Source organism: Podarcis pityusensis (assembly GCF_964106645.2).
Source record: "Podarcis pityusensis genome assembly, chromosome: 1".
Lineage (NCBI taxonomy): Eukaryota > Metazoa > Chordata > Lepidosauria > Squamata > Lacertidae > Podarcis > Podarcis pityusensis.
In genome coordinates, this window is record NC_138028.1 from 84200985 (window position 1) to 84225358 (window position 24374).

The 24374-nt window shown below is 42.4% G+C and overlaps 1 protein-coding gene across 3 annotated transcripts in view; it reads left to right on the forward strand.

The window, feature by feature from the left end:
- Positions 1 to 24374, forward strand: part of KDM2A (lysine demethylase 2A) — a 59159-nt gene that overhangs the window by 10306 nt on the left and 24479 nt on the right. For all 3 annotated transcript variants that reach the window (XM_080994204.1, XM_080994205.1, XM_080994203.1), the window contains exons 4-9: positions 14131 to 14269; positions 16065 to 16143; positions 19396 to 19442; positions 19741 to 19919; positions 23196 to 23302; positions 23829 to 23922. In XM_080994204.1, the coding sequence (XP_080850330.1) occupies positions 14131 to 14269; positions 16065 to 16143; positions 19396 to 19442; positions 19741 to 19919; positions 23196 to 23302; positions 23829 to 23922 (645 nt within the window). The remainder of the gene's footprint in view (positions 1 to 14130; positions 14270 to 16064; positions 16144 to 19395; positions 19443 to 19740; positions 19920 to 23195; positions 23303 to 23828; positions 23923 to 24374) is intronic.

The following is a 24374-nucleotide window of genomic DNA, read 5'->3' on the forward strand; positions in this document are numbered from 1 at the left end:
TGAGATTAAATGAGGAGTTGAATATTTGCATTTATTAATCAATTAAAGGCATAATCCAAACTGACAGCTGCCTGGAGGGGCTTAATGAACCAACATTACCTACCACTGGTGCATTTGAATCGCTGTTGCACACACCAGCCATGGCAGAAGGTGGGAACAAGGCAAATGAATGGGCCAGCATGGAACTGGTGCAGCAGTTGGGCCTGGTGTCAGCAGTGTGGCTGTCTTGGTAGGCTCATTTTGGAGCTTTCTGCTGGTTGCTGTTGATGGGGATCCCAGCAGCAGCAGTTCTGTCTACCTACAAAGCCAGAAACCTCACATCATCAAAGTGATGCTGGCAGCACTTTGCAGGCAAAGGCTGGCAGGTCTCGGCAGAGGGATACCACCCAATTCCCTTACCTCCAGTCCAGTGCAAATGGGATTTGGATTGCCCCCTAAAGTTTATGGCACTAAAAATATCTAGTCTTCTTGCTGAATGTCATCTTTTATACTCAGGGTTCATAATTAGCAGGGCGCCAGGTGCATTTTGCACCTAAAGATTCTCCATTTGAGATCAACTCCACAAGTCTGGGTGTCATTTGTACGAGGCTGGCACTCAAAGATTACTGAAATGTATGTGCTTTGAAGCCTCAACGTATATGTTAAGGATAGACAATAAAGGAGGTAAGGAGTTTGTTAAGGAGTTTAATAATGAAGAGTAGAGTGTGTTGAAAACTGAAGTTTGGTACAAATATTTTTATTGTAAAAACCAAATTAAACATGTATTAACAATTTCTGCTAAAATGTGATATTAACAATGTGTCACTTACGTAAACTGCATATTAGTTCACCCTTATCAAAATAATGGGTTGGGACGCGGGTGGCGCTGTGAGTAAAACCTCAGCGCCTAGGGCTTGCCGATCTCATGGTCGGCGGTTCGAATCCCCACGGCGGGGTGAGCTCCCGTCTTTCGGTCCCAGCTCCTGCGCACCTAGCAGTTCGAAAGCACTCTTAAGTGCAAGTAGATAAATAGGTACCGCTTTACAGCGGGAAGGTAAACGGCGTTTCCGTGTGCTGCGTTGGTGCTGGCTCGCCAGAGCAGCTTCGTCACGCTGACCACGTGACCTGGAAGTGTCTCCGGACAGCGCTGGCCCCCGGCCTCTTAAGTGAGATGAGCGCACAACCCTAGAGTCAGACACGACTGGCCCGTACGGGCAGGGGTACCTTTACCTTTACTTTATCAAAATAATAACTAAAAAGGGTTGCTGACACACACACCCAGTGGCAACTAGACATTCTGTTTCGGCGCCCACAACCCAGGTCAGATCTAGAAATCTGGAAGCATAGACAATTTGAGTGCTTAATGTGTGTGTTCCTGTTTACTTTTAATTTGGGGAAATTTCTCAAAGGACGAAACCAGATGAAATCCAATGCGTCCCCTGCCTTTTGGACCTCCTTGTAAAACTTTCTCAGGTGTGATGCTGAAAGTAGATCTTAAAGGTCTCTTGTTTACATCCAGTTATGTTTCTACAGCAACAACATGCACCCACATAGCAAAAAAGGAAATGTTCTCTATCCAGGGATTCTTTGAATCTCTAAGGAATCTGCAAGATTCCTTAACAAAAACAAGATGACTTCGAAATTCTTGATTAAAAGCTTGGGCTTAAAGGATGCAAAAACCATACTAATGTAATGAAATACGTTTGTGGGCTTTCTGGAAGCAGAACACAATAGGAAAACTTTACTGATCTTATCTTAACCTAAAGATTTGGGGGAGGAAGGTTCAGTAGAAAATGGAGTGAACAGAAAAGTGCTGAGGAATGCTGTTTGAATCATCAAAGCAGAGTTCTGAACTCTTCATGTATGCTAGGCAGTGTGATGTGGTGTCTACAACAAAGATTTGTACTTCCATAAATAGGTAAAAAATATGATATTTACCTTGACCAATGCCAGGACACTGTGCTAGTCTCACTTACAGAGGATTTCATACATTGGTCACTTTGCAAAATCAAAGTATGTCTCATGTCTTATTTGAAAGCATTGAACTGTCATGGGGAAATGTCATGGGTTTTGATTTCCTTTTTAAGATGGGCCTGTCAATTCCATGCTATTCTGGTGCACTTGATAGTTTTTGGAATGAACAATTTTGTCAGTAGAAGCATTCATTTTTTGGGTCATGCTGTCTGTCTTGAAGCCCTAGACAATATTCAAGCTTAGTTAATTACTGGTGGTTATTGTATACTAAACAGGTCTGCTCAATTAGCCACCTGTTATTTTATCTAGGTGTGAAAGCTGGCACCTAAGATGATAGTCTGACCCAAGAATGTGGCATGAATCCTAATTAAACTGTATCAGACCTAGTCAGGAACAGGTCTTGAATGCAGAAATGACATGCAGGTGTTTTTTAAAGTCAAGACAAGCAATGGAAATGATTGGTAATCCTTCAGTTAACTTCTCTTAGGAAAACTGCTTCCTTACTAGTGTCTTAATATAGGCGTGTAATTTCTTTTTTTCTTCTTTTTTTAAATGATATTTATTAAGGTTTCCCAAAAAAAGGTTACATATATAAAAAAAAGAAAAATAGAGAAAAGAAAAAATACAAAATACAGAAAAAATAAAAGAGACTTAAAAAACAAATCAATCTTTCCATACCTTACATTTCATTTACTTGTTTCCCTGACCTCCTCTCGCCTCCCTTTTTTGTATTCCAGTTCAGTTGATTAATTCAGCAATTCCTTTCCCTCTTTATTTTTATCTTAATCCTTTAACTTAATATATTATAGCTTTAGATTCTCACCTGTTAACAATCCATTTTTACATACACCTTTATAACATTGCTACTAAAACCACTTAACTTCATTCTGACATCATTCTAACATTCATTAATTTTGCAGTATTTCTGTAAATAGTCTTTAAATTTCTTCCAATCTTCTTCTACCGACTCTTCTCCCTGGTCTCGGATTCTGCCAGTCATTTCCCCCAGTTCCATGTAGTCCATCACCTTCATCTGCCATTCTTCCAGAGTGGGTAGATCTTGTGTCTTCCAATACTTTGCAATAAGTATTCTTGCTGCTGTTGTGGCATACATAAAGAAAGTTCTGTCCTTCTTTGGCACCATTTGGCCGACCATGCCCAGGAGAAAGGCCTCTGGTTTCTTCAAAAAGGTATATTTAAATACCCTTTTCATTTCATTATAAATCATCTCCCAGAAAGCCTTAATCCTTGGGCACGTCCACCAAAGGTGAAAGAATGTACCTTCAGTTTCTTTACATTTCCAACATTTATTATCGGGCAAATGATAGATTTTTGCAAGCTTGACTGGTGTCATGTACCACCTGTAAATCATTTTCATAATATTCTCTCTTAAGGCATTACATGCCGTAAACTTCATACCTGTGGTCCATAACTGTTCCCAGTCAGCCATCATTATATTATGTCCAACATCTTGTGCCCATTTAATCATAGCAGATTTCACCATTTCATCCTGAGTATTCCATTTCAACAGCAAGTTATACATCTTTGACAAAATCTTGGTTTTGGGTTCTAACAATTCTGTTTCTAATTTTGATTTTTCCACCTGGAAGCCAATTTTCTTGTCCAAATTATATGCCTCCATTATCTGATAATAATGAAGCCAATCTCGCACTTTATTTTTTAGTTTTTCAAAACTCTGCAATTTCAATCTGTCTCCCTCTTGTTCCAAAATTTCCCAATATTTCGGCCATTTGGCCTCCATATTGAGCTTTTTCAAAGCTTTCGCTTCCATCGGTGACAACCACCTTGGGGTTTTATTTTCAAGTAGGTCCTTATATCTTATCCAAACATTAAACAGTGCTTTTCTGACAATATGGTTTTTAAACGCTTTATGTGCTTTAACCTTGTCATACCATAAATATGCATGCCACCGAAATACATTGTTAAAACCTTCTAGGTCCAGCACGTCAGCATTTTCAAGAAGCAGCCATTCTTTCAGCCAGCAAAAAGCTGCTGATTCATAATAAAGTTTAAGGTCTGGCAGGGCAAATCCACCTCTTTCCTTTGCATCCGTTAGTATTTTAAATTTTATTCTTCGCTTCTTGCCCTGCCAGACAAATCTAGAAATATCTCTCTGCCACTTCTTGAAGCAATCCATTTTATCCAAGATTTGCAATGTTTGAAACAGAAACAACATTCTAGGCAATACATTCATTTTTATCGCAGCAATACGGCCTAGCAATGAAAGCTTCAAATTTGACCAAATTTCTAAATCTTTTTTCACTTCAGTCCAGCATTTTTCATAGTTGTCTTTAAATAGATTCCCATTTTTAGCTGTCATGTTAATCCCCAGGTATTTCACTTTCTTAACCACTGTTAAACCTGTCTCATTCTGAAACCTCTCTCTCTCTCAATCGCTGTTAAATTTTTCTCTAAAACCTTTGTTTTTGACTTATTCAGTTTAAATCCTGCAACCTGACCAAATTATTGAATCAGTTCCAAAACTCTTTTGGTACTAGATTCTGGCTCCTGTAATGTCAGTACTAAGTCATCTGCAAATGCTCTCAATTTGTACTGTTTAGCTCCGACTTGTATACCTTTAACCAATTGGTCCCTTCTAATCATGTTCAGCAGGACCTCCAGGACCGATATAAAAAGCAATGGGGAGATTGGGCAGCCTTGTCGTGTCCCTTTTTCTATCTTAAATTCCTCCGTCACCACGTTATTAACAATTAATTTAGCCTTTTGTTCTGAATAAATTGCACTTATACCGTTTCCAAAGCCTTGGCCTACCCCCATCCCCTGTAGATTCTTCTTCATGAAACTCCAAGAAATGTTGTCAAAAGCTTTCTCCGCGTCCACAAATATCAAAACTGCCTTGGTGTTAATATTCACTTGTAATTTTTCTAAAATATTGATTATGTTTCTCATATTATCAGACAAGTGCCTACCCGGGAGAAAGCCTGCTTGATCTTTATGAATCTCTTCCACTAACACTTTTTTTAGTCTTTTAGCCAAAATGTCTGCAAAGATTTTATAATCCACATTAAGCAGTGATATGGGGCGGTAGTTCTTAAGCTGCGTCTTTTCAGTCTCTGTCTTCGGTATAAGTGTAATATATGCTTCTTTCCACGACTCTGGTGCCCTTTTCCCATCCATTATTTCGTTGCAGACTTCCTTTAAAGGTTGTACTAACCATTCTCTTAGAGATCTGTAGTATCTAGAAGTCAGTCCATCCGGTCCTGGAGATTTACCTAATTGCATATTCTGGATGGCACCTTCTACCTCCTGTTCAGTTATTTTATAATTCAGCATTAATTTATTTTCTTGAGAGATTTTTTGTAATCCATTTATTTTCAAAAATCGGTCTACATCAATTTCTTTCTGTGGCCCTTGTGAATATAGTTGTTTAAAATACCTCTGGAAACAGTTTCTAATCTCAACTGGGTTCTGTATGTTCTTTCCTTCCACTTCTAAATTTATAATAGTATTTAGTTTTTGTCTTTTTTTCATTTGCCAAGCCAGCAATTTTCCACATTTATTAGCCGACTCAAATGTCTTTTGTCTCATTTGTTTAATTTTCCATTCTATCTCCTGATTCATCATTTTCATATATTGTACTTGATATAACTTTATTTCTCTCAAGATCTCTTGCGACTTTGGTTTTGCTCTCAATTTCTTTTCACTTTCCTTTATTTTCTCCAATATTTTATCCTCCTTCTCATTTTGAATTCTCTTCTTTATTGCATTCTGTTGTATCAAGAACCCTTTCATAACAGCTTTGCTTGCGTCCCAGATTACTCTTTTTTTCAACATTGGTGTTCATATTTGTCTCAAAATAGTCTCTCAAGGTTTTTTGGGCCTTCTTAATCACTTCTTCATCTCTAAATAAGGCGTCATTCATCCTCCATCTGAAGGAGCCAGTTGGTGTTAGTTTCATCTCCATCTTGACAGCATTATGGTCGGAGCAGGTTTTTGGGCAGATTTCCACTTTTCTTGTCTTTGGTGCCATTCCTCTAGTTACCCATATTTGGTCAATTCTTGTCCAAGTCATTTTGGCTTCAGAGAAGAAGGTTCCCTCTCTGGCCAGGGGATTCTTTGTTCTCCAAATATCAACTAAGTCCAAGTTGTCTGTCATCTCAAAAAAGGTTTTCGGTAGTCTGCCATCCTTAGTGACTACCTGTCTTTGTGCCTTGTCCATAAGTGTAGATACCACTCCGTTCATATCTCCCATCAAAATCACATTATAGTCCAAATAGTCCATCAAGGTCTCATGCAACTTTTTAAAGAATTCAGATTTCCCCTCATTTGGTGCGTAAACTCCTACTATTAAAAATTTCTCTCCTTGTATTTGAATTTCAATTGCCACAAATCTTCCTTGGTCATCTTTAAAGATAAATTTCGGTGATAGTCTCTCCTTTGCATAAATCACTACTCCTCTTTTTTTAACTTTATCCGATGAAATAAACTCCTGGCCCAGTCTTTTGTTGATTAATACTTTTCTATGTAGCCTTGTCACATGTGTTTCCTGTAGACAAATCAAGTCCAATTGTTCCTTTTTTAATAAATGAAACACTGTTTTCCTTTTCTGGGGGGAGTTGAGACCATTACAATTCCAGCTTAAAAGTTGCAGAGCCATGATGTTACTTTACTTTCCTCCAACTGCACCAAGTGCCTGTTCCTGCTCTGTCGGTGGTATCACCTTCTCTGGGCAGTCTTTTAATCCAAAAGGTAGTTTTGCTATGTCTAATATTCCTCTTTCTAGTGCTCTTAACTCTTCTCCAGATTCTTTCTGCAGGTCTTCTCCGTGGTCTTTCAGAAATCTTTCTTTGTCGTCCACTGATCTTATTTTTATCTTTCTTCCTTTGAAGCTAAAAGATAGGCCTTGGGGAAATTCCCACCTAAAGATGATTCCGTTACTTCTCAACAGGGCAACCAAATCTCTATAATTGGACCTAAGGTCCAAAAGATATTTCGGAATGTCTTTAAATATCTCCACCTTTGACTGATGTATTTCCAAAGTCTTCTGGAAGTGCAGACTCAAGATTTTATCTCTCTCTTCTTTTGTTCGGAGGGTGAACAAACAGTCTCTCACCCTGTTCTTCTTCCCTCCTCTTCCAAGCCTGAAAGCACTCACTATCTTAAAATCTTCCTTCTCCAAATCTGGGTTCCAAAAGTCTGCAAATTCTTGCATAAGAAAGTCAGTCAGATTGTCTTTCTCAAGTTCAGGTACGGCCCTGATCCTCAAATTCGTTTGTTTCTCCTTCAATTCAATCATAGACAATATCGACCTGTGGTCTTCAAGTTGCCTGTGTATCGGTGGTATCTTCTCTTCTACAGAAACTGCTATTTCCTTTGCTTCTTCAGCTGTCTTTCAGGTCAAAGTAGATTCCTGTAGCAGTTTCTCAATAGTTTCTGTATTAGTATTTACCTTCTGTCCCAAATTGTTGATACTTGTAGTATTTTGATCAATTTTAATTGATGCTTCAGCTACTTGTTTACTTAGTTTTTCCAAAGATTCATTAATTTTGCCTAGTGCCTGAGCTAAAACATCTTCGGATGCCATTCCTTTAGGTTTAGGTTGTGCAAATGCAGCCCCTGATAATGGGACAGAGGGGCCAGGTGTTGATGCTCTTCATTCACTGCAGCCCAGCGTCTGGGCGAAATGATCTACCAGACCTCGTTGTTTTTTCCTGAGGCAAATCTATCTTCTCCTTTCCATCTGCCATAACACTCTAGTTAGAGCCCAAGGTCAGTCCCACGGCCAGAACTTGTTTTGAAGTGGAAAATTCCCCCGGCCCAGTTGTTATTGTAACAATTTAAACTTCCTCTAGGGCGACACAGTAGCAGTCAGAAGTTGTTACCTTAAAATAAATAACCCTTTTTTTTTTTATCCCCCGATTCACAAAATAGACGACAGTTTCAATTTCAGTTATTTTCCAGTTTCTTTAAAACCAGGAGAAGCCAGCCAGAAACATTGTATCTCACTTGCAGAGTTAGCTGTCAAAAAGTCCTCTATTCAGCAACAGTGCGTTTCACAGTACGGCATTCCTATTGTCCATTGGCAGCCCGTTCCCAGGTTTTAAGCGGTGGATTTTAGCTTCCTTTTCTCTCTTTTTGCAGGGAAATACAGTTCACACCTTTCCCCCCTCCTCTCCTGCAGCCAAGGGGGGAAATCAGTTGTTTTGATGTTAGAATTGTAATCCTTTTCAAACGTCTTACAAGGTTTTAGCTTACAAGTTCATTGCTTTACTCTATTTACAAAGAATGGAAGGCAGACTTCCTGTTTATGCCTCCCCGCTTCGGTATCAAATTGCGTCTTTATTCTCCTTTATTTCCCAAATTAACCTACTCACGGGTAGTTGTTTTGTAGCCAAATTGTCACAGGAAAAAGGTAGCGCTCTCCGGCAACGGCTGTGCGGCTTCACTCCACGGAAGAAGCAGTTGACTCTCAGCACCGCGCCGCTTCCCCGCTTCACTCCAGAGCCCGTAATCGGGCTCCTTTGGAGATTGGGGGAGCGCAAAAGGTGCCCGCCGAGTCCCACAGTCACAGGCTTCACCTGCCTGTGATTTTTTCAAGGGTCCCCGCTTCGCCGTAGCGGAACAGACCCGATTCCCGCAGAGCTAGTCCCTCCGGATCAGAGGGAGTCCGCCATTACCGATGGCGCCACCCCGGAAGTCCCCAATATAGGCGTGTAATTTCTAGCTTTAGGTTGTGTGTGCCATATTACTCTCTATGTCAAGAGTAATATAGGTATATAATATGGGTGTGTGTGTGTGTGTGTGTGTGTGTGTGTGCGTGCGCACACACACACACACACACACACAGATTATATGTTATTTATCCTGGTAATCCTGACATAGGTTCTGAAGTAACTGAAGCATGTGTGAGGGGTCATTTGGGTTAGTATGTACAACTCTTACAGATACAGTGGACACTCAGGTTGCGAATGTGATCCGTGTGGGATGCATGTTTGTAACCCGCAGAGTTCGCAACCCGCAGCAGCACATCTACACACGCGTGGGTTGCGATTCGGTGCTTCTGTGCATGTGCAAAGCACGATTTAGCGCTTCTACTCATGCGCAACCACGAAACCCGGAAGTAACCCTTTCCGGTACTTCCAGGTTTCGGCGGTCCGTAACCCAAAAAAAACGCAACTTGAAGCGTCTGTAACCCGAGGTATGACTGTATGTTGTTTCTAATGCTATATATTGCAGGGGATTGGACTAGAGGAGCCTTGGGGTCTCTTCCAGCCCTACAGTTCTAGATTCTATGTATACAGAGGTCTATTTATGCCACAGGGCTTCCTCTCCTTTCCCTGCAATGCTCTCAAAAATTGCTCTGGAGGGTTCTCCTACCCTCTGGAGCAGATTTTGAGGTTACACAGGGGGTTGCCTAAGCAAGATTGTGCAAGCAAAGCCACTTCCGGCCTGCCCAGGAGGTGGGGTTGCGGGCTTCACGCCCACTCCACGTGAGCGGGGGCTGGTTCCAGCCCCCGCGAGAGCAGGAGAATCCCGGCCGGGTCTGGCCCTCCCAGCCAGCCAATCAGCTGGCTGGGGGGGGTGTGGCCTGCCCTATTTAGGGCCGGCGCGGAGGGGGCTCGCCCTCTTTTCGCCGGCTCGCCCTCACGTTTTCCCACCCTCCCTCCCTTTAAGTAGGCTTTAGGTAGGTCTTTGACTTTGCTATGGACTTTGGTCTGTCGCCGCAAGGGGCATGGTAGGAATTTTTCCCAATTGGCAATTTCTGGCCTTTTGGTTTTTCGCCTACCTCGTAGCAACTCGTCACAACTTCTCGGCATTGGCGGTAGGCATTGATAAGAAGGGGTTAAGAGGATGTGGGGGGGGGAGGAACGCCATCACCTCCCCCCAGTGAGCGAAGGGTGGTCCGTTAAAGGACTCCGGGGGGCGTGGCCCTGTCCGAAGCCTATGGAGGTGTGGGCCAAAGGCACGCCCCAGAGCGGTGACCCGGGGCAGCTCCTAGTCGACGTGCCTCGGCAGGAGACTCCCCCGATATAGTGTTAACCCTTCCCCGTGTCTCCAGCAAATGGGCTGGAGCCGGATAGTCGTTAGGACCAATGCCTAAGCCAATGCCTCTCATTCCTGAATTCAATAAAGTTGTTGCCTAATTCGCCCAATTAACCTTAAATTATGGTGTCTTGTGTCTTTATTTATTCTGGTGGGGGGCGGGAGCTCGCCACGCAAGATTGTGCTAACAGGACAGCAGCATCGGATGTGAACCTGAGGTCTTTTCACTTCATTCTATTCTTTAAGAGTACTTTGCTTGTTTGGGTCTCAAGAAGGCAGAAAAGTTGTAAAAGCATTTTGATCATAAGGAATGTACCCTTCAGTAGAATGGGGCAAGTCAGTTGATCTTCTGACTGTCTCACTTTGTGTATATACAAAGCACTGTAGAAGGTGAAGCATTTGATGGCATACCAAGAGGTTTGCAGGCAAACAAGTATATCCTTTGCCTCATTTAGTATGGAGAATCCATAAACAGGATAAACTTGAAATTAAGCATGTAGTGTAGTTGTCAGCCTTTCGCGATGGGCCTCTTGTGCTCTTAATAGCAGAAAACTGGGAGATGAAGCTTTGCCCCCCTCATCTCAATGCCACAATAAGCTAAGCTGATGCTGTCAGTGACAGTGTGCGACACAGGAGACAGGCGATACTGGGACCTGTAGTCTCTTTTTAAAATTAAACTGTTAATATTTCTACAGTTCACAAGTCAGTTTTTAAATGGCCATGTCATTTCCTTCATAGCTTCTAAGCAAGGGAGTGACTGCTTATTTGGCTTTGTAACTTGTTTTGTTTTTTGTTTCCACATTGTTTGCTTTGTTAAAATTACTGCATGTATGTGAAACCAGTAAATGTCTGACTATGCAAAACAGAATATAACAATTTGCAAAAGATCTTTTGCATCCAATCTTGTATTTAGTGGATTTTTTGGAGCAATTTTTTTCCTGGCTGAATAATAGTCATTCACCACAGTGACTTGCAGAGACGTGAAGCTGGATGGGCTGGTCAGTTTTGAGTTGCTAACCTTCCATTTCCAGCTCTTTCAAAATAGCCTAGCAAGTTTATAATTGAACTGATGATGCAACAGAGGAGTTAGTCAGTTTTCCCCTGTAGGAGAAATTTAGCTCAGCAGTATACTAGATAGACATAGTTAATTCTGTAAAAAATAGAATGAGCTGACCAATTCTTTTCTGGGCCAGAATTGCTAAATACCTCAGTACCTGGTTCAGTCTTAGCATCTTCAGATATGTCTGTGAGAGTGTTTGAAACTCCCATTGTTCTAGGTGCATTTTGCGACAGGGAATCATTAATGGTGAACAGTTTCTGATCTCCGGGTGCAGTACTGTGCCCAAGATTTCAGATTAAAACTGCAGAGTGGAAGGAAAGGAGGACCCTTTTCTGCCTCCTAGCTACTCTCTGAAGACTGGAGAAGAAACCCTGTTAAGAATATTATGGGGGTAGGTAGGGGAAGGACTAGACCATGTGAAAAATGAACATAATATTTTAGCTGCAGTTCATTCATTTTCAGCTTGTATTCTTGTTATAAAAAGGCACGCCTAGACATTCCATTGTTGCACCCATAACCTAGTTTTAAGGTGCCATTTAGCTCCTAGCTTTCATATATCTGTTTCTAGCACTGGTCTGTGTAGATTTTCAAACTGGGATGACTTCCCCATCCTGTAAGAAAGTGGGGGGGGGCGCTTACATGTATCCCACTCATGTGTGACTGTGCTTACGCAGGTCATAAATAAATAAATAAATAAATAAATAGACCTGCCCTTGCTCGGGACTACTGCCCGGAAGTCACTTGGGGCTGCCGCCCAAGTGAGGGAAGGCAGCCTTCAAGCGACCAGCAGTGCGGGGCGAGAGATGCCTTTTCTCCACCTCTGCCGCTCCACCACGTGTCTGCACCCCCATCTAGACCATCACAGCTACTTTTGCTTTTTATGCACAGAAGTAGCTTCACCCTCTTTATCTCTTGCCATGTGAAATTACTAATCCTGGTTTTATCTGGAAAACGTCCAAAAACTATAGTAAAACTTGCATTTCAAGGTGTATATCATGAGAACCAGTGAGGGGTATTAGTTTTGGACTATGCCCATTGTCCTAGGAGATCAGGGTTTGAATCCCTACTTAACCATGAATCTCATTGAGTGATCTACCGCCAGTCACTGTCCCTCAGCCTAACCTATCTCAAAGAGTTGTGATGATAAAATGGGGAGAACCATGCACACCACCTTGAACTGCTTGGAGGGAAAGGTGGTATATAATACATATAATAAATAAAATTTGTGTGTGGTAATATTAGAAACATGATTTAACAAGCTGAGACATAAATTCATATTTAAATAGATCCATGCTCATTTAAACACAAGTGTGCAAATAACCAGTTGCCCAGGATGGCTACATTTTTCCATTAATTTGGACTTTAGAATCCAAGGAATATTAGCCTTTTGGTTAATATCTAATATGTTGAGCTTTTATAGTTTCAGGGAAAACTAGGTAACTGCAATGTGAAATACAGTGGTACCTTGAGTGACAAACGCTTCAGGCTACAAACTCCGCTAACCTGGAGGAGTTACCTTGAGTTGAGAACTTTGCCCCAGGATGAGAACGGAAATTGTGTGCCAGCGGCAGCAAGAGGCCCCATTAGCAAAAGCATGCCTCTAGTTAAGAACGGTTTCATGTTAAGAATGGACCTCCGGAATGAATTAAGTTCGCAACTAGAGGTACCACTGTACAGCCATTGTGAATAAATGTGGCCACTAGGGGGTCCAGTAGCAACATAATACCGTACTGAGCAAATCCTTTTACAGCCCAGCTTGAAAAAAAGAGAGAAATAAGGAAACATACCTATATGGACAAGGCTGACATAGTAAAGTATCTGTCTAGCACTGCTGGAAGGAAGGTAGTGCCTAAGGCAGTGTTTCAGCAGGAGTATGGCTTAGGCTGGGTATATCAGAAAGAGGAGCTATGACTTAACTTAATTAGTCACTTGTTTTTTAATATTACAGAGTTGAGTCCAGACTGAGTATTTGCAGGAAATAAACGGCTTCAGTTGAAGTGTTTGTACCTTCACACAAATGAGGCCCTCTTCAGGAAACCCTCATCCAAAAATTGCTCAAATTATTTCCATGTCTCAAATCTTCCTAAGACAATAGACTTGGGTGGAGAAGCTGTGGCACTCCAGATTTTGTTGGACTCAACTTCCATCAGTCCCTGCCAGCATGACCAAGGATCAGGGATGATGGGAGCTGTAATCCATCATAACCTAAAGATCCATAAGTTTCTCATCCCTTCAACAGACTGACTTCATCGCAAACGTAGGCATTTCTGGATTATAGTTAATTTTCATTTTACTACATTCTCAGCTCCGAGCTTGATTTGGTACACTTGGCTAATGATGTGCTTCCAGGAATGCAATTGGTTAATACAGGGTGAGTCCTTTAAATGTTCCACAGGGCCTCTTTTAAAAGACTCATCCTGTACATCTTAGGGGGCCACCAGATTCTGGTACAGTGTTTGCAGAATTTAAGGGAAATAAAGAATCCAATTTCTTTGGAACTATCAAAAATCTGTAGATATGAGCAGGAAGTATAATACCAGGATCTTACCATCTTGTGTTGCCATTAACCCCCATCATGCTTTCCTCGAAGGGGCATTGTGTGAATAAAAGGGCTGGGTCACCTTTCCTCTGGGCCTACCCTGATGACACATGGCTTTTTTTTACCCTACCTTCTCTGTCCACACATTAGCATGGACATCTGAGGCAGGGAACACGATGTATGTAGACTTCCCATTTCAGGCCTCCACATTAATATGTAGATAGTGGTACTGCAGAGAGCCATGCATCAGGGTGGAACTTGAGACATAGCCATTGACTCACTCTAGTAGTGGGAAAGGACTATCATTCAACATCAATATGAAGTCACACAGAAAGTGCATTCAGATAAGTAATTGCACGTTTTTTAAAACTAATATAATTGTAAACAGGATCTCTTTACGGAAGGTTGTATTGGTTTAATCACCTATACTCAAGAAGAACATGCGAGCACATGTTGTGCATGTACATTGCATATCTCTGGAAACTTGCTGCCATCTAGCTGTTGGGTTCAAGACAATGGCTCCTCCAGTTCTCACCTGTCACTATTTCCACAGCGTGGTGCTATGAGACGACGTTATGAGGATGATGGCATCTCAGATGATGAAATTGAGGGGAAACGAACATTTGACCTCGAAGAGAAACTTACCACCAACAAATTTAATGCCGATTTTGTGGTCTTCATGGAAGGCAAAGGTAAGCATCATGCCAAGCTACCTTTCTAAGATTCAGATATCTGTGAGCTCTTTTTTCTATTGCAGTAATAAGCAACAAGTGTGTTTTGACTCTCTAGATGTGCTTAAGCACCATGTGTATTGGAACTCCAGCTTCCTATTTTAAAAGAACCAAATTGAAATGCATCATGATTGCATAGAGTATTTGAAAATAAATTGTTCTACCTCTCACGTTTTACACTAAAGTATGGCAATATGGTGAGGTGGACTTCCCTTAGGCTTGTGTAATCTTGTTTTTAAGCAGAACTCCATGGCCTGACCAGCATGAAGAACAATTACAAAAATGCATTTTAAGAACTTTTATTGTAGTTGCATTTCATTATTTGAAATATAAGAGTGCCTTGTGAAATAAATCACAATTTTTAGGGTTCCAGGTAGGAAACAGGAGCCACAGTCATGTCAGCCACAGGCAAAAGTCCTATATTCAAGATTATATTGTAAAAAGACAATGCCTTTTAAGAAACATTTATTGTTGTCACTTATTCTCACAGTAACCAGAAATATAGGTACTTCTGAAACACACTATCCATACTAAATGGTGATCCTGATTATTATGTGATATTAATAAGGTGGCTTGGGGAAAATCTGCTAGCTATTTATCATCTAAATGAAAAACTATAGATATAAGTAGTTCAGATTCTGGGAGCAGGAAGCTGGTGGTCTCCTAGAGGTCTGTCAGTAGTATACCTTGTGATCCTTACTGACATTGTGCCCACCACTGCAGTGTAGGGTACAGATGTTATTTTCACAAGGAACTGTGGCCAGCCAAAGGCAATGATACCATTTTTTATGCATCTTTCTGTGACGGACCCATTGTGATCCTTTCTAATATTGGGCTTAGTCATGGGACCTCTATCCAGACAGCAAAATGGGGCCACCCACAGACAAGACAGTTCTGCATACAAGGTGGATTCCCCTGGGGTTGAGGAACATTTGATTCATGTGAGTGTTTTAAACTTTTTGTGTTCAGTAGGTTACCTGTGAATGGGCTGCATAGTGAATACTGCTGTTGTGAATGTAGAAGGGGAGGATGGCATATAGAAGGAAAAGCTTTTTAGAACTAGAAATGTCCCTTTCTGAACTCAAGAGGACTTAACTCTGGGAGAATTCATTGCACCTAATTTTGCATTTTTACTACTTGTGCATCTCCTTTGTTGTCCCTTCTTGAGGCACCTGCTGGACAATGTTGTCCTTGAAAAATAGCATCAGCTATCACTTAATGACTTGCATTACTGTGGGAAATTCTGTACAAAAATGTTTTTTGTTTTTTTTTAATTGGTCAGTTCCTCAGCTGTAGATAGGAGCCAAGATTTGGAATAGTTCTGAATCTGCTCCTTGGAAGTGTACCACTTTGGAACGCAGCTGATTGAAATGCCTTTAAGTGAATGAGCAAGGGAATAGAGAAGGATTGGAATACTGTTTTGCCTTTCAACTTTGAAGTAGCAATTGGCCAAAATCCTTGCATAAGACCATCTGAAAGCTAGAGTGGATAATTTGGGCGGAGAATCAACATAAAGGTTTTTGTGTCAATGTCAACCTTTGATTAACCAGTATTATATATGTATGCATGAATCTGAATACTCATAGATGTCTGCCAAATTAAGGGTCATGTGGCTGCAAGTGAATAATGTATTGCTCTGGACAGTGTCACTAGCATTCTTTATACTTTGTCTCCCTTTTTAAAATACAGCTTTTTCCCAGTACCTTCTTGTCAGCTGCTAGCCTCTCTTAACAAATGTCTTCTCTCCTCCCGACAGACTTCAATGTGGAATATATTCAGCGTGGTGGCTTAAGAGATCCATTGATCTTCAAAAATTGTGATGGACTTGGAATAAAGTAAGTGTTGATGCAAAGTGTTTGCCATTAGTTAAGTTGTTCACTGTTGCTAGTAAAGTAAGCCTAATCAGGACTGGTGAAATGATGAGGTATAATGGGACAATTGCCAAAGGCAGTAGGCACAAGGGATAGCTAATTGGCATCTCACAGGCCCCTTATTTGATTAATTATTGGCTTGGGCAGCCAGCTGCCAGCCCAGCATGGCTCTTTACCACCTCTTCTGCCACATCTTCCCTGCCTTGCCTTTCTCTGAGAAAGGATGAAGGTGTGAGGCCTTCTGGGTGTTGTGGCCAGAAGAATGCCTGACACCTACATCAGCTGGCGGCAGTGGCTGTTTTAAAATTTGGGGGGAAATGTAAAGTTGCTTGTAACTTTAGAACAAAAATCAAAACCTAAGTTTAAAACTGTCTTTCTAGATGACAACACAAACTGAGCTCAAGTAGTCTCCTGGCAATCTTGCTCAGAAGGCCTCACTCTGAAAAAGCCCCCCGCCCCAAAAAAACCCACAGCTCTTCTTCTGAACAAGATAGGAAGGGGGTGGAGAAACTGCTGGCACTGCAAATGCAGCAGCAAAGAAAAATAAAATTTAAAAATGTATGAGAAGGCAGGGAGGAGGAAAGTGAGAGGGAAGAAGCCAGCATGACCAGCACTGCAAAAAGCAGTGGGGTACCAGCCTACCTCAGAGCAGTCTCTTGTGTGCAGAGCTTGACCTCAGTATGCAGCAAATTTCCCAGAATGCGTCTCCTATATAGCTGAAGAAGCTTCTAATTCAAATTCAGGATTCCATCCCAGCCAGTGGGTTAAATATTGAATCTCAGAAGCTGCAGTCATATTGTATCCAGTCCTGTTTGCTGGCATTTTCATCCTTGTTTCATCCCCACTACAGTAATAATCTTCTGACTCACTGAAAGATAGTGCAGCAAGGTCCTTGACTCGCAGCATGCATAGTGAGTCTTCCGAAGGTGTACCTTCCATAAGGACTTAAGCCAGAGGTTTTCAACCTTTTTTGGTCCATGGCTCCCTTGACCAGCTACATTCTTTCTGCGGCACCCCTGTGGGGCTCAGGAACCCAGTTATGTCACCCCTTGCCTGCGGAGCTGGGAGCCTCTCACCCTTTTTCAAACACCCTCCCTTGTGGAATGTTCCCTCAGCCTTCTCTCCCGTCTCCTTGGGAGTTACAGGGGCAGCTGCTGCTGCTGCCTCTAGTCTCTGAGCTGCCCCCCCCTTCCCCAAAGAGAGGTGCCTCCTCACACTACCCCGCAGGGGCCTGGGAAGCACCCCCTGGCCAGCCCCAGAGGCACCATTTGCCAGAGGAGCTTGTAGCCAGGGCTGCTGTAACAAACAGCTGTGCAAGCTTTTGAGAGGCAGAGACGCAAGGAGGGAAGGAAAGCGGGACAGAGGCTAGTGTTGCCCACAGCACCGCTGACTATCATTCAAGGCACCCCAGGGTGCCACAGCACACTGGTTGAAAACCACTGACTTAAGCTGTGGACCCAAAGTGTTCCTCTTGCTGCTTTAATCATGGGACAGAATACAGCCATGGTTTGTTCTGCTTTCAAAGAACATTCATTCATTCATTCAATAGATTTATGAGTCCTCATTAGTCCTTATGAGTCCATTCATTAGATTTAGAGTCCTCAAAGTGGCTAACAGCATTTCTAAAACACAACTGATACCAAGAACCACAACCACCTTCCTTGCTTCATTTTCCTCCCAAGATAATCTGGCACAAGTAATTGGTACAAACATGCCTGCCTGCCTTTCACTGACGCTGGCATGGCTGCAGCAATTTTCCATCTGCAAAGGTGTTTTTTAATTACATATATACACACTGCTGTCCAATATAAAATACTACTGCTACTTACAGTGGCTAACTACAAGGAGTTAAAACAATAAAATGCACACAATAGTGTGGGGAAACTGCAGATAAAACACTGAGTAAAGATGGCAGAAAAATAAACTCTCAGTTTAAAACCCTGGGGAAAAGTAAAAGTTCTGGTGTCTGAACAACAGCAAAATATGCACCAGGCAAACCTACTTGGTGAGAATTCCACAGCTTGGTTGCCACAAGAAGGTCCTCTCAGATACCACTCGCCTTGCCTCTGTTTAGGAGAGCCAGACAGCAGTTCTTGGGCAGGGTTATGTGAACCCGTACTTTTCGCACCATAGGACGCACCGGACAATAGGACGCACCTTGTTTTAGAGGGGGGAGAACAAGAAATAAAATCTCCCCCTCTCTGCCCAGCGCCCCTTCAGCGAAGCGGCAGGAGGCGCTGCGCAGAGAGGGGGAGAATTTCCCCCCTCTTGTTTTCCCCCTCTAAAACAAGGTGCCGTTTAAGGTGCGTTCAGTCTCCTTCAGGCGGCTACCTTGGAAGCCTGGAGAGCGAGAGGGGTCGGTGTGCACCGACCCCTCTCGCTCTCCAGGCTTCAGGTTCCTTTCAACCTGCTCTTTGGGGCTGGCGGGGGGAAGCCCACCACCAGCCCCAAAGAGCAGATCAGGGAGCAGCGGAAAGCTTCCATGGCTTCTTTAGCCCCGTGCGCGCTCTCCCGGCTGGAGAGGTGGCGCGCGGCTTAAGAGGCTCCCGCCATAGCCACACGTCACCTCTCCAGCCAGGAGAGGGTCGCGGGGCTATGGCGTCTTCACTCCATAGGACGCACTACATTTCCCCTTCATTTTTGAAGGGGAAAAAGTGCGTCCTATAGAGCGAAAAATACGGTATGTTCTAGTACTCTAAATTCTGCTTGGAAATGGACCAATAACCAGCAAAGATGTTTAATCACCTGTGAGAGATGTTCCCACCAACTGTTCCCAGTCAGAGGTCCAGCCCTTGTGCAGGCTATTCCAGTAGTCTAATCTGTAGGTTGCTAGCCAGTGGACAGATTGAGGACAGGCTATCAGGGACGGGCTGCAGCTGGCACTTTTTTTTCAGTTTAGAGCAGTACCGAAACAGCTGCACCTATAGTTGGAGAAAAGAAGCCCTAGAACTGGCTAAGACCATGTTAGGCAGTAAGTATAACACTCTCTCCCATCTGTCTGCTTGAGAATTATTGCCCTTTAGAAAGTGAGCCACACTTGCAGTGACAGCAAACGAAGATGGGGGCACAGGATTTGTATGTTTCCACATTTACTCTTTGAAGGCTGAAGCAAACCTATGAAGTTTTTGTAGTTCGTGTCCGAAGTGCCCAGGATAAAATTGCATGGTGAAGGGCTATTGGGTGATTATTGCATTAATTTTTTTTTTCATTTTACAGGATGCCAGATCCAGACTTCAGTGTGAATGATGTACGACTCTACGTAGGTAATTATGCACTCCTGTTTTTTAGTAGCTCAGAGTATCGGCTGTGTGTAACATATGAACAATCTGAAATCTGACATGGAATTTGGTTTTCGTTACACATAATTTTTTTTATTAAAAAAAACCCTGACTTTGTGGGAAAATAGCTGAAACTTCTTCAAAATCAGGGGGCTTTGAGCGGATAACCTATACCCTGTCCTCCCATACATTCTTTAATCTTTTTTCTATACTCTGGTGTCCCTCCCACCTTTCCTACTACAATTTCTAGCCCAAGTAGCCACATATTTCTGTGTCCTGATAGGGAGTCGAAGGATGGTGGACGTCATGGATGTAAACACACAAAGGGATATTGAGATGACCATGGCACAGTGGGCACGCTATTATGAAACTCGAGAGGAGGAGCGAGAGAAGCTGTATAATGTCATCAGCCTGGAATTCAGCCACACACGGCTCGAGAACCTGGTGCAGAGGCCAAATACAGTAAGCAGAGACCCTTGCCCTGCCAACATCACCCTGCTTTTTCCATTTCATTTGAATAGATATGGGGCTTCATAAGTTTTAATTTGAATTGTTTGAAGAAGGGAATTATTTCACATCCATTTGGGTAAATTCCAGTCAGCTGATTGATGCCAATTAGTTTTTACAGATACCTTCTGGTTCCTAACTAAATGTACCTGTAACACCACACTTCAAATACTCATAATCATATAGGGTGACTTAGATTCTCATATTTACCAATAGCCATCAATGTAAGAGAGGAATCCAAGATGTAACCCATACTTTCAATAAAATCATTAGTGCTAGTGAGAAATAAAGACGCTGTTTACAGTGGTGAGTGAAGTTAAGTTTGTATAGTATGAATCATCTATGTGGTAGCGTAAGTTAACTTTAAGGATGATACTTTATAGTAGTGTGAATTTTGTGAGAAGAATTCAAGTAGTGCTGGCTAATTTCTAGCCAAGCCTTAATTACTTGAATCTTGTCCCTTCATTAGCTCAGTAGCAAAGTTCTGTATACATTGGCTAATGTAGTTCTGCGTAGTCATTTTGAACATTTTAAAGCTGCATGCTATCAGTGCACAGGTTCTTGCAAGGGCTTACACATTTAAATACAAATTAGTGTTTAGCAGTATCTCAGCTAGCTGCCCTAATTGAGTATAAATGTTGCAGGTTTTGTGATGTGAAGAAGGGAGAGCAAACCAAGCTCCTTAAGTCATAATTATGCAGTTAGCAAATGTGAGGGAAATGGCTTATTATTTTTAGAATGGTATGGATTCTTACGAACATGTAAACATTAAGGGCAGCTGGAGCAGAACTTTTCATTCCTGAATAACTACTTAGATGCAAGGCCATTCACCATGATTCCATCTTCTAGTCATGGTTGTAGTCTAGACTTTGTAATAAACTTCCATAGGAAAGTTATTGCTGATGGCAATTGCAACTTGGGTGACATAGAATACACTGCTTGGAATGAAACATTGGATAGACATCGTACACAAGTGGAAATAAATCTGCAGAAGCCATTTTACAAAATGGCCACAAGCCATGCTCTTGCAGCACCATTCCCATCATGCAAAGATGCATTTACCACGCCTCTGACCCATTCAGTCACCCCAACTCGGCTAGCTTTAATAAGCCAAGATGGACAAGGAGCTAATGAGCATGTGGTCAGCACATCACTGCAAGTATCCTGTCCACATCCTCTGACTGCATTTACTAGACCTGCATTTACTAGACCTGATACCAAAAGACTGGCTGGACATTACATTGGACATCTCAGTAGGCATCTAAATTGCTACGGAGTCAAGTGACTTTATCCTCAAAGTGTTCAGCCATCCAGTTATAGCTAGACACCATGTACTCCAGAGGTGTACTCTCTGTTCAGAAGTAAGTAGCCTCCAGACCACACGGAACAACTCTGAGGCAGTGGAGTAGGATGTCTTTGCTGCCCTCACTGCCTCATGGTAGACCAGTTAGGAGCCCGAACACATGGAGCCCAAACCACATGGTAAACCAGTTAGGAGCCCTCCAAAGTGAGATTTATGTCACTTATGCTCCAGTCCTTGCCCAGTCCATTTCATCATCTGCAGCTCCTTAGTATATCAAGGAGCAAAACAGACTCCACAGCACCAGAGTAATTGTGTCAATGGCTGTACGAGTCTCAGTTTCCTAGTGAAACTAGGACATAAACAGGGTCACGCGCTTTATCCACTGGAAAACCCCCAAAGCAGTGAGGAATTCAACAGATTCCATTCGTATCGGGGGGCAGATCACCCTAACTGGTCCCCCACCCTTGCAGGGGAGAATCATTGCTGCAAGTCCAAATCTCACCAGGAAGTGGTCTGAGAATGACATGCCCCACCCCCTTTTCCAGACCACCCCAGTCAGCATGAAGCAAAGACTAAATCAAGGGTATGTCCTTCTCTGTGCATTGCACTGATGATCATTTGAGACAGGCCCATGGTTGCTATGAAGGCCATGCACTCCCAAGCAAGACTTGAGGCATCCTCAGCATGAATGTTGAAGTCACCCAAAACAACAGTTCTGGGTTCCTCCAACATCACGCCCAATACACCATTGGCCAGCTCAGCTATGGAGGCTGATGAGCAGCATCCCTAGCCTTTGGCCCAACACCAGATTGCAGGCCCTCCAGTCCTACTCCAAGAAAGAAGGCTTTCCCAGTAGTGGTAAGTGAATTCCTGTGGACTACAGCAACAGCTCCGCACCCACTATGCCTGTCTGGGCTGATGTTGCCCCAAGTACCCAGGTGGCCAAAGCTGAGTCAACTCAGGTGTTGGTGATGCATCCCTGGTCAGCCTGTTCCTCCACAATAAGATGATGAATTAGCATGATGTATCCTCACCTCCAGGAGAGTGTCCACTATAACATAGGAACATAGAAAGTTGTCTTATACAAAGTCAGACCTTGTCATGCTTGGTATTTGCTATGCTGACTGACAACAGTTCTCCAGGGTTTGAGAGAGGGAACTCTCCCAGCCATACCTGGCAGATATAGAACCTGGCACCTTCTGTATGCCAGGCAGATGCTCTACCACTGAACTACACTCCTCCAATTGTCATCTTGTAGCGAACCCTCATTTGGCGATGTTGGCATATAATTTGTGTTGGCCCAACGCTTATTTTGAGATGCACAATCCTAAATCTTTATTCTTGCTTTCTCCTCTACTATTTGCATTATAATATAATAAAACTAATGTACATATAACTTGTGAAGAACTGAGACATCTCAAAACATGTAGCTTGACAAATTTTATGGATGTAGATGTCATAATTCATGAGAGAAAGATTGCTGGAGGATGGCTGGCAGCCACTTTGGGAAATGACTTTCCCAGACTTATGTTGACCAGCACATGATGTCTACTCAATTTTCTTCATTCCAAACTGTCATCTTGGTCATCCAACTGGAAATTACTTTCAGTAACAACTTTGCTATGGAAAGCTATTACAGAATCAGGGCCATGGTTGCATAATTAATTGAGACATTAATAAGCTGAGTACTCATTTCATATCTGATACTTCAGGAATTTAACATATATGGAGATCATAGTGCAATACTGTATTTGTAGCTAGAGAGTATGAGGTAAGTATTACTGATAATGTACCTCAAAGTAAGTATAGCATTTTATATTCAGTTCATTAAGTTATTTTGACTGCCATTAGCAATTATGTTCTGTAGCAATGAATCCTCCTAGTATTTCTGCTGTCTAAACTTTGCTCTAATACCTGTATGGTTTCAGGTGGATTTGATTGATTGGGTTGATAATATGTGGCCAAGGCATCTGAAGGAAAGTCAGACAGAATCAACAAACGCTATTCTGGATATGCAGTATCCCAAGGTGCAGAAGTAAGTAGTTTCAGATGTTGTGTGTAACCACCTATCCACTAGGGCGAGATTTCAGAATGAGGTCTCTGCTAAAGCTGCCTCTCCTTAATATAATGCCCAAACTCTTTCAGTCATCCAAGCCAGAAACCTAAAGGTTGTTTTTCCTAACATGACAGTGATACAGAACAGCCTTGCACACTATATTATCGAAAGGTTATCTTTATTTGATTGAAAATATCAGGAATTGCAATAATAAAGTGGAGGTGGTTCCTGTTACAACATTGTTGGGATGTAGTTCCCTGTTGCCCCTGTTCTGATGCAATAGTAGCTGTGCCCCATGGTGGTCATTTAGATCAACAGCAATTGGCATGGGGGTCAGCATCCTGAATGTGTAAATTCTGGGTGATTAGTGCTTTGATTCAAAGTGCCAGTCACCCATAAAATACTGTCAGCAAGCACTCTAATACCAAGCATTTATTCCATCTGCATAGAAATGCAAGATTGATTGGACTTGAGTTGCAGTTTCATATTGCTGATTTCATTTCAGGTACTGTCTGATGAGTGTCAAGGGCTGCTATACAGACTTCCATGTAGACTTCGGTGGCACTTCAGTGTGGTATCACATCCACAGAGGGGGGAAGGTATTGTGACAATCCCAGCAAGTTGCTCTGTTTTGTGTGGGAGATTGTGCAGAAGGATATAGTTTTTAAATGCTTAACTGAGTAAAATTGGAATTCCGTTTCTCATTTGCCTGCTGAGGTATCCCAAAACACTGGACCCTGTGAATCATGAAGCTGTGTCTGCTTTGTTCAGAAATCCTTCAGTCTGGCTTCTGACTAAAAAAGAAAGGAAGGGCAGGGAGGGTGAAGGAGACATGGGAAAGGTTCTGTTGTGCTTCTAGAACACTTGCCCACTGCAGAGCTGCTGTATCATTAATTGCTTCACTTTCTTGAACCACCCAGGGAGCCACATGCAGCTCATTAGCTTGTGTTTGGTCACTGTGCTTTAGAATCAGGACAACTAAGCTTATTGTACTGTTGAATAGGATTCCCAGGTGGATACAGTATGTAACTAACGGAACATGAGCAAATTG